Below are 16455 nucleotides of genomic sequence, written 5' to 3'. Positions count from 1 at the left end.
TGGACCATCTTTAATGGCTTAGAATAGGGGTATTTGGACATGTATGTTCTTCAACTGATCAACAATATCAAAAGGTTGTTCCTCTATTTGTATAGGTTTACTTTGTATAAAATTTTCCAAAAAAGGAGGTTCCACCATTGGTTGAGCTTTGTTGAAATAGTGACAATGGTTGGGTCAACCGCTTTAGTGACTAAGGGTTCTAATGCTGCAAGAGTATCTGGTATTTCAGTTATAAGAGGCAGTTTAGGCACTGGTAAAGTTGTACCAGATCTCATATGTATATTTGCAACATCAGAGCATAAGCAAGATATTGTTGAGCATCAACACTATACATGGGTTGTTGTGGTTGTTGGCTATTTGGATTAGGCTGAGGTTGTGCAAGTAACTATGTCTGCTTTTGAGGTCCAGGATTTGTAGGTGGTGACATTGGAGCAAGTTGTTGAACTATAGGTGGTAATTATAGAGTATTGGTATTTTGGTTAGGCCATTGTTGAGATCCCCTCCATTGGTTCATGGACTACCAATTCCCTTAGGGTGGTTGCCATTGGTTCTATTGGTTTTGCCAGTAGTTCTATTGGTTCTACCATTGGTTATTTTGTTGGTTGGGCCAAGATGGTTGGGAATTATGAGGCCATTGGGGTTGTTGCAGATTGATTTTCCCAACATTATTCCAATTAGCTTGATATTGTGGAGAACCTTGAGGATTACAATTTTTCCATTGATTACCATATGAATTTGAATTTTGCAAAGGGTCCTGAGGCATAACTTGATGTTGGGCCCATGGCCGGCATTGAGCAACAAAAAAATACTTGATCATCATCTCCATCTATCTTAAGGTACTCAATTGGAAGATGTTGGTTCTTCATGCTTGCAACCAATTGGCATTGGCAATCCTTCTTTTGCTTCCGACAATGAGGGCAGTATTCAGCTAGTTGTAACTCAGCTTCTGCATACTTCTTCTTTGTATTCATTGTGTCAAGATGTGTAGTGATATCATTGATGATGTCCTGTTTGAACTCTGACAATAGGTTTGATATCTTGAGCTTTGAAATACCTTAGTTGATTCCTTTAGTGACTATGGAACAAGGTCCTCAGCCTTTCTTCATGGTTGACCTTGAATATTTTTGGTAGATCTTCTTGAGGTCATGCCAGGAAGCTTGATATACATCACGACCAGCAATCAAGTCTAGTGCTTCTAGGCAGTTATCTTTCACACCTCTTAGAAAGACTAGCTTTTGTGAGTCCTCGGACAACACATGCTGAGGGTTCTTCTGTAGTGTATACAAGAAACATGAAACATAGTCTTCCAATGTTTCTTCCTCCTTATGTTATATCCTAAAGACATCATCTCCTCTTGAACTAGATGCTTTGCAATACTCTTTATATTTATCCAGAAACAGAGTTTGCATTTCATCCCAAGCTCCTGCTGCATTGGCTCTTAAGCCCATGAACCATCGTAGAGCTGATTGTTTCAATGTTGTTGGAAATAATTTGAGCTTATGGGCATCAGTTTTGTAGTCAAAACTGCGATAGAGTATGTCAAATTCAAACAAGAAAGTATTAGGGTCTTCAATTGCAAGGCCATAGAACTTTGGAAGAGCAGCTACAGGTATATTCTTGAGATTATCAGTTTTTATGAGGCTTGGGAGAGGAAATGGGAAAGTAGGTTATGCAATTACTGGAGGTATTAGATTATGAGGTTGTTGTTGAAAAGGAACATTAGGTATTGGATTATTAACAACTGGTGGATTTAAAGTAGTATTATCAAGGAAGCTAGCCAAAATTTTAGTAAAAGGTTGAAGACCACTTGTATCTATATGTTATGGTCCTAAGATGATTTTGTAGGAAAAATAGGACTTGTGTCTTCAAAAGGCAACTCAACTTCTTCTTCTTCAATTTCTTTGTTCAAATTAACATTCTCTCATGGAAGAAATCTTCCATATTCATCTCATCATCTTCCTCTTCGATGCATGAAATTGAACTCTTCACATTGGTGAAGAAAGTTTTAAAACTAGAAATTTCTAAAAAACTTTATCTAAGAACTATGACTCAAGAATGTTCCTCGCTTGACACCATCCTCGACAACGACACAAAAAATGGTCTGCCTCACAATACGTGTATAATAATCATGCTCTAGGCCATGCTTAGGAATAAAGTATTCAATCTAAGTAATATTTTTCCCACTATGAGGTGCATTTAATCTTGTCAACCAAGGGACATATACTTGAACTAGTCGACACACTGTAGGAAAGTAAAATGCAAGGAAAAGAACCTACACTATTGCTGCAGGAAACTAACATGTTTAACTCTTTACTAAAATGAATACTAGAAATGCAATAAAATGCTAACATATATTCCAACTCAGTTCATCTCCTATAACTGTTCTCGTAGATGCTGCAGGAACATTCACAAAGTATGATGCTACAAGAAGGAACTTACAACTTCTACTTGTAATACTAGAAAGGCTTGGAAATAAATCTATACTATTCTAATCTAATCCACCTCCTAAGTGGGCCCCCTTGGTTGGCTTCAACTAAACTACTAACACAAGATAGAATCCAAAAGCTATTTCATTAAATTTTAGAAATTCATTTCATGTGAACAATACGTAGAACTGTAAAAACAACTCACTGCAAAAGTTAATAGTTTGTTTTCATAAAATTTCTCCTTCTAACTAAACTAACATAATTGGTCCAATCCCTACATATAGAAGATTGATGTTTATTCCAAAATAGAAAAGTAAACAACCTAGTTATAAATCTGTAGGAGAGAAAGAAAGAAAATAACAACTCAAGGCGGGAAACAAAGATAACGACTCAAGGCAGGAATAATAAAGTCTAAACAACTGCTTGACATAATAATAAATGCAGAGAATGGAGTAAGTCTTCACAGCTCCTCCATACTCATAGTCATGTCGTTTGGTACCGTTATGGTTTTTCTCCACTGTGGCTAAACCTCAACGTTCTTTTCTCCTTGAATGTTATCGATTGTCTTCAACGTTCATCTTTGAATTCTTCCAATCATCTTCAGCTTCATTGCTAATAGGTTAGTTACAATGTAGAGATAATTGCAAATAAGCATTATCAAATTAAATTCAAATATAAGAACACACATTCTAATAATTATATGAAATATTGCATCATATATATAATATTGGCAAAAGATGACATATTATCTATCCATAGGTTAATTATTGGTTTAGGTAAACATAAGTTCACAAATGTCCTGATGAAAATGAAATAGAGTATTAACAAGTGTTTAAAACTATCATGAAATAGAGGTAATAATTAGCCTCATCACTGGCTATCCAAATCAAGTCTTTGGATGTACTTGCAAAAATTGGTATGTAGCTCTCAAGATTATACTAGACATCCATAAATCTTTTCGAGACATACACACTATTAGTGTATAGCCCATTGACATAAGTGTCAAAAAGGGGAAATATAGATTTTGTGGGAGATATAGATTTTTGGGAGAGTACAGAATTTTGGATACATAATAGTTAGTGAGGAGATAGATAAGAATGGGGGAAAGCAAGAAAAGAAAGACAAAATAAGCTAAGGGGGAGAAAGCACAAACAACATGAAGTCAAAGAGTATTAGTTGAGACACATTTACTCAACATGAGTATGGAATTTTGGATATAGAACAAACTTATCAATTGAGGGGGAGTTATCAGATTTTGAGGTATATGCTATTGCAAAATTTTGAAAGTTTGAAGTTTTGTACATAAGCCGACAAAGAGATATGTGATGCTCGTAAGGATAAGGATATCAATGCATGACCAAGTGTTTTTGACACTCATGTAAAAGGGGGAGATTGTTGATCTCAGATTGGTTTCGACTAATGAGTGTCCATGCACTTATGTCATTTACTTAGTTCATGTCAAACAAGTAATACATGCCGAGCACAACTTGTATATAATAGAGCATGTCATAATGAGTGTCGAGCCACTCATGTTTTGAGTCACTCAAGTGTCGAGTAGATAGTGAATGTTAAGTGATTCAGGAGCTAAGCAAGCAATACATGCTAAGTGATACATACTCCAATCACATAATAGAAATCAGTATATGTCGAGCATCAGAGACTTTAGATTTCGAATAAGAGAGTTTTGTCATAGTTGTTTGTAATGGCACAAACAAAAATGTAAACCATTTTTGAGCCAACTTAAATATTGATTTACAATATTTTGGAGATAAGGACAAATCTTAAGTTGGATTCCCAATGCATGACATGTAGCCAATTAGAAAAAGGGAAGGATTAAGTGACAAAATGGATGAATCACAGCCATTGATTCATACCTAACCCTAAGTGACCTAAGTCTTCTTAAGGAGGACAAACCCTAAACTTTACAAGGTGTATGAAGGAGAATATAGAGAAGTTTTCATGTGCAAACAGAGCATTCATGGTGGCTAAGAAGTTATGATCTAAGATTGTATTGTAGAATCAGTTAAAGGAGAACAAAGGAAGAGAAGAGCATACCACAAAGAGACATCTGATCAAGAAGGATCAAGAACACATTAGTCTAGAGGTGATCTGTCATCATGAAATCAAGTGCTAACTGCAGGGTCATTGCTAAATTATTCTAGCAGGTGAATCAGTCAAATCTCTTAACAAAGTAATCCTAATAGGTTGTATTGAAATTCTCTAACAAGGTGCTTACTAAATTGTGAGTTAAAGTCCTTCACCAAGGCACACTTCTAACAAGGTGTTGAAATCATTTAACAGGGTCAAACCTAATATTTTTGTAAGCCTTGAACAAGGTAGACCTTTCATACGATAGATCATGTCTCATGATCAAACTATTGTAACCTTCATTGGCTACACTTTATTACTGCAGTAGTGAATATTTGTGGGTGTTATCCCCACCCCAATTGTACCTTCTCATTGGAGGGTTTCTGGGTAATCATATCTAGTGTCATATGTGTGTGAATGCTTATATGTTTCCATGATTTGGATCTACATGATTTACATGGTATTTCAATTTACTGATTGAATGCATGAGATGGATGTGTGGTTAAAGTTTTTATGAGTCAAAGTTTAAACTATTGATAATAAAATTGTAATGAGAATGTGATAATAAAATTCACATGCACAATTCTATTAATTTAAAAAAAAGTTAACTCATCCAATATTTCAAAAAATTGATGACCATTATCTATATAGATTAGAAAAGTACCAAATACTGCATACCTCACTTCATATTTTGATGCAATCCTAGTAAACTTTTTTGCATTCTATTTGGAAAGCACAATCCATTTGTCAACATCAACAAGCATTGGAGCAACAAAATCTAATGTTAGAAAACAACCATAATTTTAAAAGTTGATATAAGTTTCAGATTAAAACAATTGGTCCATAAGTTCTAGAAAATTTATACACTTAACCATTTCTTTTTTAGGCCATCCTTAAATTGGTCTCCATGTCTCCATATTGCAAAGACAAAAGGCCATAGAGTTTCCAAGCTACAAGGTTCTACCGATAATACCATCTCCCTCATAGAGGAATCATCTGTCAAGTTGCAGGTACCCACCCTACTTGTTAGATTATGAATCGAGAATGCATGTGTAATTGTGTTCTATATGCATGGACAATAGGTGGAGCTGAAAAAACAAACCACGTTTACACTTATTTAATAGGTCTATTAATTTTTTTAAATTATAGACCACCATGAATGTTAGAACTCTAGCTGCCATGGACAAGCAAGCCAACACATAGAAAGTCTTGATTTTCTTGCATGTTGGGGACATATAAGAGTCAAAGTTACAATGTTCATGATGGTATATAACTTAAAATACCTAATTAAAGGCCTCTAAATAAAATGAAAACTTTTTGCATTTTTTAAGCTCCACCTGACGTTGTATGCATATGAATTGAGATCACATATTGAACTATGACCTCCTTCTTCATTACCTGAAACCAAGAGATTCACATAATTAGTTGTCATGCAATCATAGGTTAATTTTGAGCTTCACTTGATTTTGAGAATAGTTTAATATTCTCTACTAATCAGGGCCAACCACATGAAAGTGGAAGCTCATCTCCCCCCCCCCCCCCCCCACAACATATGAATTCTCCATTAATGTCTAAAATCTTTAAGAAATGATCAATCTTTAAAGTACCTAGAAGTTGGGATACTCTCAAGGGAAGTCCATATTTATTTCTCATGAGAAATTCATCACAATTATTTAGTGTTCCCATACGTCTAACATGGGTAAATCCATGAATGTCCTCATCACCTCCTTCATAAAATGAATCCAATATTACAAAGTGCCCCCTAAGAAATAATAGTTCAAGTGAAATAAACACATGAAAAATGTGAGAGAAAAAGAGGAATCTACTTACCAATAGGTGTTGCCATCGCGTCTATGGCCATGCTACATGTTGGGTGAGTTTTATTATTTTATTATTTGGATTCTAGAATATGTATGCAGCTAGATCAATAACCACCATAAAAGAGATCACTCTGTATATATACTTACATACATACATAGACACACACATTTATGTGCATGCATGTATGTATATACACATATCTACATATACATATGTGTATATATATGTATATATATGTATATACACATACATGTAGATACATATATACATAAATAAACTAAGATCACAAGGGCAGGACAACGAAATGTAGAGATCACAAGGGTATGGTAATGAAATACAACGATCACAAGGGAATGATAATGAAATCCTAGATCTCCACTGATCTCCACCAACATTCAGAGATCTCCATCCTCGTTCGGAGCTCTCGACTCTCTTTCATGCCCAGCTCTCCAAAATTGATCAAAACAAATGAGGAATGATTTATATCATTTTTATTTTTTATTTTTTTATAATCCATAATCCACAATCCACAAGATCTCTTTGTATACATACATACATCTATGTGTGTGTATGAATATGTCTATACACACATATACATATATACATATATATAAATATAAATATTTACATACATGCATACATATACATACATACATACATATACACATACATATTTAAATACATACATACATCTGCATATGCAATTTTATCACCTTGGAAAATTGTATTTGATCCTACTAGCTAGGAACAACTAATTGTTCATTTTATTGTACCTAATCTAATGACAATTCTACAGGAATTTGTAATCAACCCAACTAATTAGCAACTAGACCAATTAACTAGGTTATGACTTGTATCTTTCTAAAAATATATGCTATAATATGTTTTTGTAAAATTTCTTGTGAACTCTACCCATTTATCCTGGTCTACATTATTTTTGTCCAAGATCTTGACCAATCTTGAAAACATGAATGCTGAAATGAAAGCTATCAAGGAAGTGATTGAAACATATGCACAAGAACATTTCTTTAGGTTTATGGCTTTGGAACTGTCAGTATCTATCTAGATTCTGTAAAACAAGAAGTGCTTGCACAATCTAGAGATAGATGAGTGATTGAATTATTAGAGTAGCTAGATAAAATGCATCGTAATTGAATGAGAGAGATTCTATGGAAATATACCAGAAGGAGAAGAAGTGGCTTTAGAAAGAGACTGCACGACAAAAACAACAACTAGACAAGATAGAGGATATTATGGGAGCATTGGATAGATTCTAGGAAAGTATTATGTTAGGTACTATGACATTGGAATCACTTGGAAGTGTCTTTAAGAATTTATAGTCAAAATATTGGGAGGACTACAAGTTGTGCAATTTGTCATTTATTGCATTTGCATTTGCTTTGCTATTGCTTATAAGAGTGTTTCAAGGCTAGGAACCACTTCAACATCCTTTACATGGTTTAGAGATAATCTCATTGTGGTAGAGGCTTCTACAAGGAAATGAGGCTCATGATTATGGCATTTACACAGAAGCAAAACTTCCTTCTTCAACTCTGTACACTCAACTCTTCATTGAAGTTATTCTTCTAATAGTGAGAATAGCTACTACAAATTCTTGGGAACCAAGGGACCCTGAACCTATGCCACATTTTTTAGAGACATGGGATAAGTAACTATCGGATTTAGTATTTCATAACATTCTGGATCATATAGTGATGCCCAAATTAATAGTAGCAATAGCTACTTGGGATACTCGCAGGGAGATTGTGCCAATACATGCATGGTTACATCCTTGGCTTCCATTATTGGGCCAGTTTATGGAGCCTTTATATCCAACCATTCATTATAAATTGGGGGATGCACTTCATGCATGGCATGGAAGTGATGCATCTACATATGCAATTTTATCACCTTGGAAAATTGTATTTGATCCGGCTAGCTAGGAACAATTGATTGTTCATTTTATTGTACCCAATCTAATGACAATTTTTAGGAATTTGTAATCAACCCAACTACTCAACAACTAGACCAATTTAACAAGGTTATGACTTGTTTCTTTCTAAAAATATCTTCTATGATATGTTTTTGAAAAAAAAATTGTGAACTCTACCCATTTTTCCTTGTCTACATTATTTTTGTGCAAGATCTTGAGGTAAGTCACTAGGCAAGGGTTGAGTTTGTTCTATTGTTTTATTATTTGGATTCTAGAATATATATGTAGGTAGATCAACTTTTTCTGTTGTGCTAAGATGTAATAAGCACCTTTAAAAAGATCTCTTTGTATATATAAAGAGATATATACATAGACACACACATATTTGTGTGTATGTATGTATATATACACATATATACATCTAAATATGTATATATTTATACATACATACATCCATATATACATAGATAAACACACACACACACACATATACATATACACATTAAAACATACATACATACATAATGCATCAACACAACTCCCATTTCACATCGATTACTTATTTGGACTATTTTTCTCCCATTGATAAGTTTTGATAGTGGCAGAGAACTAATTATCTTAGTTGTTGATGAGAACCAAGAGACATTATTGTCTAGCTTAGATAAGAGATGTGTGGAATGAAGGAAATGTCATAATTTTTGTTTCATTTATCCCTCTTCATTTTGATTTTGTTCAAGGGAAACCCATAAATGCTAATAGAAACAACAATGCACTTTCTAAGAATTTACAATTGTTCAAAAAATTTAATATTTACAAGAAAATGCACCAGAATAATTATTACCTTAGAAGCAAAAACATGTTGTTGAAATAATATAGAAAGTGCTTGACATGAGAGGTCTACAAGTGAGGGTGTTAACCAATCTTGAAAACTTGAATTCTTAAATGAAAGCTATCGTGGATTAAACACCCATGCCAGAGTTACAACACAATGTGAAGTTGATTTTAGAAATGGTAGAGGTAGATATGCAAAATTTTGATAATCAAAATTTAAGGCATGCAACAGAGTCTATGGCAATATACCACAAGGAGGAGATTCTTTAGAAAGAGACCGCACAACAGAAACAAAAACTAGACAACATAGAGGATATTATGGGAGCCATTGGATAGAATCTAGGAAGGTGTTGCGGTAGGTACTATGACATTGGAATCACTTGTAAGTGTCTTTGAGAATTTACAATCCAAATATTGGGAGGACTACAAGTTGTTCAATTTGTCATTTATTGCATTTTCATTTGCTTATAAGAGTGTTTCAAGTATTGGCGCAATCCTAAGTATCCATTGCTTATAAGAGTGTTTCAAGGTTGGGAACCACTTAAACATCCTTTGCATGGTTTAGGGGTAATGTCATTGTGGCAGAGGCTTCTGCAAGGGAATGAGCCTCGTGATTATGATATTTACAGAAAAGCAAAACTTGCTTCTTCAACTCCTTACACTCAAATCTTCATTGAAGTTATTCTTCCAATAGTGAGAATAGCTGCTACAAATTCCTAGGAGCTAAGGGACCTTGACCCTATGCTACATTTTTTGGATTCATGGGATAAGTAGCTACTGATTTTAATACTTTATAACATTTTGGATCATACATTGATGCCTAAATTAATAGCAGCAATAGATACTTGGGATCCTCGTAGGGAGATCGTGCCAATACATGCATGGTTACATCCTTGGCTTCCATTGTTTGGCCAACATATGGAGCCTCTATATCGAACCATTTTTTGTAAACTTTAGAATCTGCTTCATACCTAACATGCAAGTGATGCATCTGCATATGCAATTTTATCACCTTGGAAAACTGTATTTAGTCCTACTAGCGGGGAACAACTAATTGTTCATTTTATTGTACCTAATCTGATGACAATTCTACACAAATTTGTAATCAACTTAGCTAATTAGAAACTAGACCAATTTAACTAGGTTATGACTTGTTTCTTTCTAAAAATATCTTCTATGAAATGTTTTTGTAAAATTTCTTGCGAACTCTGCCCATTTTTTTTGGTCTACATTACTTTTGTGCAGGATCTTGAGGTAAGTCACTTAGCATGATTTGAGTGAGTTTTTTTGTTTTATTATTTGGATTCTAGAATACATGTGCAACTGGATCAATTTTTCTATTGTGCTAAGATGTAAGAAGCACCTTTAAAAGGTTCTCTCTCTATATATATAAAAAGATACATACATAGACATACACATATATACATATACATATGTATATATATGCATATACATACATATATACATATATGCACACATATATACACATACATGCATACATACATACATACATATCTACTGCATCAACACAATTCCCATTTCATATTGATTACTTATTTGGACTATCTTTCTCCCATTGATAAGTTTTGATAGTGGCAGAGAACTAATTATCTTAGTTGTTGATGAGAACCAATAGACATTATTGTCTAGCTTAGGGACATAAAGAGAAGATATGGGTGCAATGAATGAAATGTTAGAATTTCTATTTCATTTATGCCTCCAATAGCTAGAAAACATAGAGGATATTATGGGAGCCACTAGATAGAATCCAAGAAAGTGTTGTGGTAGGTACTATGATATTGGAATCACTTGCAAGTGTATTTGAGAATTTACAGTCCAAATATTGGGAGGACTACAAGTTGCACAATTTGTCATGTATTGCATCTACATTTTCTTATAAGAGTGTTTCAAGTATTGGCATAGTCTCCCTAAGATGATCCCAAGTATCCATTGCTTATAAGAGTGTTTCAAGGTTGGGAGCCACTTCAACATCCTTTGCATTGTTTAGAGTTGATGTCATTTTGTAGATGCTTCTGCAAGGGAATGAGCCTCATGATTATGGCTTTTACACAGAAGAATAACTTGCTTCTTCACCTTTTTACACTCAACTCTTCATTGAAGTTATTCTTCTAGCAATGAGAATAGCTTCTACAAATTCTTGGGAGCCAAGGGACCTTGAACCTATGCTAAATTTTCTAGAGACATGGGATAAGTATTACCAGCTTTAGTACTTCATAACATTTTGGATCATATAGTGATGCCCAAATTAACAACAACAGTAGATACTTGGGATCCTCGCAAGGAGACTATGCCAATACATGCATGGTGACATCCTTGGCTTCCATTTTTGGGCCAACATATGGAGCCTTTATATCCAACCATTCATTATAAATTGGGGAATATGCTTCATGCACGACATGCAAGTGATGCATCTACATATGCAATTTTATCACCTTGAAAAACTCTATTTGATCCTGCTAGCTAGGAACAACTGATTGTTCATTTTATTGTACCTAATCTGATGATAGTTCTACAAGAATTTGTAATCAACCCAACTAATCAGCAACTAGATCAATTTAACTAGGTTATGGCTTATTTCTTTCTAAAAATATCTTCTATGATATGTTTTTTTAATATGTCTTGCGAACTCTAGTCATTTTTCTCGGTCTACATTATTTTTGTGTAGGATCTTGAGGTGAGTCATTTAGCATGGGTGGAGTGATTTTAATTGTTTTATTATTTGGATTCTAGAATATCTATGTAGCTTGATCAATTTTTCTATTGTGCTAAGATGTAATGAGCACCTTAAAAAAGATCTCTCTCTATATATAAAGAGATACGTGCATATTTGTGTGTATGTATGTATATATGTATACACACATAAATAAATACATATGTATACATACATACATAAATTCATACATATACGTACATATATATACATACACACACACATATATACACACACATACATACATACATATCTACTACATTAACACAACTCTCATTTCATATTGATTACTTATTTGGACTATGTTTCTCCCATTGATAAGTTTTGATAGTAGCAGAGAACTAATTATCTTAGTTGTTGATGAGAACCAATAGACATTATTGTCTATCTTAGGGACATAAACAAAAGATATGGTTGGAATGAAGGAAATGTCATAATTTGTGTCTTTTATGCCTCTTCATTTTGCTGTTGTTGAAGGGAAGCTAGTCAATGCTTATAGAACACAACAATGCACTTTCAAAGAGTTTATAATTGTTCAACAAAATTAATGTTCTACAAGAAAACGCACCTAAAGAACTATTAGCTCAAAATCAAGAATATGGTGTTGAAACAATACAAAAAGTGCTTGACATGAGAGGTCTATAGGTGAGGGTGTTGATCAACCTTGAAAACTTGAATGATGAAATGAAAGCTATCAAGGATCAAACACACATGCCAGAGTTACAACACAATATGAAGTTGATTTTTAGATATGGTAGAGGTAGATATTTAGAAGTTTTATAATCAAAATTGAAGGCACGAGAGAGAGTTTGTGACAATATACTAGAAGGAGAAGGAGGGGATTTAGAAAGAGAATGCATGACAGGATCATCAGCTAGACAACATAGAGGATATTATGGGAGCCACTAGATAGAATCTAGGAAAGTGTTGTGGTAGGCACTATGACATTGGAATAACTTACAAGTTTCTTTGAGAGTTTACAGTCCAAATATCAGGAGGACTACAAGTTGTGCAATTTGTCATGTATTGCAACTGTATTTGCTTATAAGAGTGTTTCAAGTGTTGGTACAGTCTCCCTGTGATGATCCCAAGTATTCATTGCTTATAAGAGTGTTTCAAGGTTGGGAATCACTTCAACATTCTTCACATGGTTTATAGGTAATGTCATTGTGGCAAAGGTTTCTATAAGGGAATGAGCCTCATGATTATGGCATTTATATAGAAGTAAAACTTGCTTCTTCAACTCCTTACACTCAACTCTTCATTGAAGTTTTTCTTCGAGTAGTGAGCTACTACAAATTCCTAGGAGCCAAGGGACCTTGAACCTATGATATGCTTTCTTGAGACATGGGATAAGTCATTATTGGCTTCAATACTTCATAACATTTTGGATCATATAGTGATGCCCAAATTAACAACAAGAGTAGATACTTGGGATCCTCGCAGGGAGACTATGCCAATACATGCATGGTTACATCCTTGGATTCCATTGTTGGGCTAGCATATGGAGCCTTTATATCCAACCATTCGTTATAAATTTTGGAATGTGCTTCATGCCCAGCATGCAAGTGATGCATTTGCATATGCAATTTTATGACCTTGGAAAACTATATTTCATCCTGCTAGCTGGGAATAACTAATTGTTTGTTTTATTGTACCCAATCTTATGATAGTTCTACAGGAATTTTTAATCAACCCAAATAATTAGCAACTAGACCAATTTAATTGGGTTATGGCTTGTTTCTTTCTAAAATTATCTTTTATGATATGTTTTTGTAAAATTTCTTGCAAACTCTGCTCATTTTTCTTGGTCTACATTATTTTTATGTAGGATCTTGAGGTAAATCACTTAGCATGAGTTGAGTGAGTTTTATTGTTTTATTATTTGGATTCTAGAATATGTATGCAGCAAGGGCAGAGTAAGGGCTAGGGCACAAAGATCACAAGGGCATGGCACAACAATGCACTCACAGAGCTAGGGCACGACCATAGATTGATTGGAGATTATTACAATATAGTCAAGCTCATTCGATGCCATTGACAACAAAAAAAAATCTATTAAGTTTAAGATCTCATATAGAGAGGAAGATATTCAAAGTTAGTGTGAAATAATAGAAAGACAAAATAATGAGGAGAATGCATTATAAGAAAAATACCACAACAACAAAATATAGAGATGGGAAAAAAAATGCAGAGCAAGAGCATGACTAGGCAATCGTAGATCTCCACACTCCACACTCTTTCACAACTTCTCTATACCCTCGTTCAGAGCTCTCCACAATCTTTCACATCTAACTCTCCACAATCAATCAAATGTGAATGACTAATGTCAAGTTTTTTTTGTTTATAATCACGTTGATGTCACAATTACAACATCAATGTCAATATTGTGACAACGTCAAAGACAATTGCAAAAAAAATACGAAAATCACCACAAATTACACTGTTGTCGCAATTTGACCCCAAATGTTGTAGTGACAAATATTGACCTTGCCATTTTTCCAACTCTCCACAAAACTTCTGGTAATTTCAAGGTTGTTGTCATGAAACTTCTCCAAATAGGGTGTAACTTCACCTTTACCAAGCTTCTTCCATGCTAGTTCATCACTTTTCCATTCACAATTTTTCATTTCTTTGTGGTTAGTCCTTCCACCCATTTTCACAAAGAAGAATAATAATGATTTTATTGTTTCACAATATAATATTTTTCAAATATTGGCATTGAAACAATAACATTTTTTAACTATATTGCTACCATAATTTTTTAGTTTTATAACATTTTATTTTTAAATTTTTTATAATATAATATTATAGTTTAAATAAATAAAATCAAAAGAACTATTTAATAAATTTGATATTAGTAGTGGATGAATGAAATTGCCACAATATATTTCAATTCGAATTCAACATTTAAGAAATATGCATTCAAATAATGTATTCTAACTCATTTAAAATAAATCTTGAATCAATAATTAATAAAAATTTGAACTCAATCGTTCTCGCTTGATAATTGTAATAACTAATTACACTAAACACTTAAAATATATTTTAAAAAACAAAAATTCTTTCAATATATTTCTTTATAATTAAAAAAATACTTTGAATTCATAATGTATAGAATTAAGATATATATAATAGACAATTATCACTATTATGGCTAAATTATTTGTACAACATAAGAAAATATATAAATAAATATAAGAAGCAATAATGTATGTTAAAATTAACTCTTTTAAAAAATATCTACATTAGAATCATACCAATTCTTGAATTTCTTATTTTTATTTGTAAATGAATTTTATATTTTTATTTAAAAGAAATCTCTGCCAGATTATTTGTTGATAATTAAGGATAAGAAGGGATAAGACATATCATGGAGATAATATCCACGATAAGGGTGGAGTGTGAGTTAAAATATATTTTATAAAATATCTATTTCACAAGCATACAGATCAGCATATAAGACTTCAATTGATTCATCCAATTAGAAGAGAGAAAATTAATTTATACAATTATAAAGTAAAAAAATTAACATGTATATTTTAGAAAACATAATACTTCTAATAAATGATCAAATATAAAAAAAATCTAATTGGTAAACTACAATTCTTTTAATCACTACTTAACATGAGTAATTCAAAAAATGAAACAATAGTATTTAGCCTATCACTAAAAACTAATAAGAAAATAAATGGATTAATCATTGATCAAAAACATATATATTAAATAAATTGACACTTATTTTTCTTCAAAAAATCTTACTTAATAATGAAAGTGAATACTTGTGTTTTTTTCTTTGAAAGATTAATTGTTACTAAAAATTTGATGAGGTTATTGTCAGGTAAATTTTAATTGATTTATCAAAGCTAACAAGTTATTTCCAAACTTAAAATAGTCAAGTATGTCAAGTAGAAATTTTTTAAGCATGTTGAGTTTTTAATTAATTTCTATATTATTTTATAGGATTTTTATTTTGATAAGTTTATATTAATCATATTTTTAACATTAATGTATATTTTATTCATGTCAAAATTGAATAGATATTCTGGACAACAGCTATCACATTTTGGGATGGGGAACTTTTTAAAGAGCCAGACAACTTTGATCCTACTCACTTTGACAATCGACCTCCACCTTATATGTTCATACCATTTGGTGCAGGTCCTAGAATTTGTCCAGGTTATGATTTTGTAAAGATAGAAACAATTATATTTTTACACCATCTAGTATCGAAATATAAATGGTCTCTCATATGCCATGATGAAAAAATAATATGTGATCCTATGCCAAAACCCAGTAAAGGCTTAGAAATAGAACTTCATCCCCGAAGTAATTGATTCTATTGATGTAATAATACTAATGAAGTATGTGAATTCCACTCAAAATATGCTAAAAACTAAATAGGAAAGGACAATACGTAACCTTAAAAATATATATATCCATTGAAGGTACTTTTTTATTGTTACAAATAAGTAGCATTGACATTTTCTTAAGCATTCAACTTTTGTACCATTTATTCTAGTTGATATGTGAAAGAAGAAGTTAATTACAATTATTTATGTTATGTTGTTAGTGATGAAATATCAAACTTACCTATTTTTACATGAATGTTTATGGATTCAACT

The 16455-nt window shown here is 32.7% G+C and overlaps 1 protein-coding gene across 1 annotated transcript in view; it reads left to right on the top strand.

Moving 5' to 3' along the window:
- LOC149556500 (taxane 1-beta-hydroxylase-like) overlaps nucleotides 1-16167 on the top strand; it is a 54225-nt gene extending 38058 nt beyond the window's left edge. Inside the window, exon 3 of the mRNA XM_089785878.1 lies at nucleotides 15871-16167. Within this exon, the coding sequence (XP_089642004.1) occupies nucleotides 15871-16167 (297 nt within the window). The remainder of the gene's footprint in view (nucleotides 1-15870) is intronic.
- Nucleotides 16168-16455: the final 288 nt, after the last annotated feature.

The sequence above is a fragment of the Cupressus sempervirens genome, chromosome 5 (assembly GCF_028749045.1).
Source record: "Cupressus sempervirens isolate cs-2001-9-10 chromosome 5, ASM2874904v1, whole genome shotgun sequence".
NCBI lineage: Eukaryota > Viridiplantae > Streptophyta > Pinopsida > Cupressales > Cupressaceae > Cupressus > Cupressus sempervirens.
The sequence above is the reverse complement of the archived record's forward strand: the minus strand, read 5'-3'. Positions and strand labels throughout refer to the sequence as shown.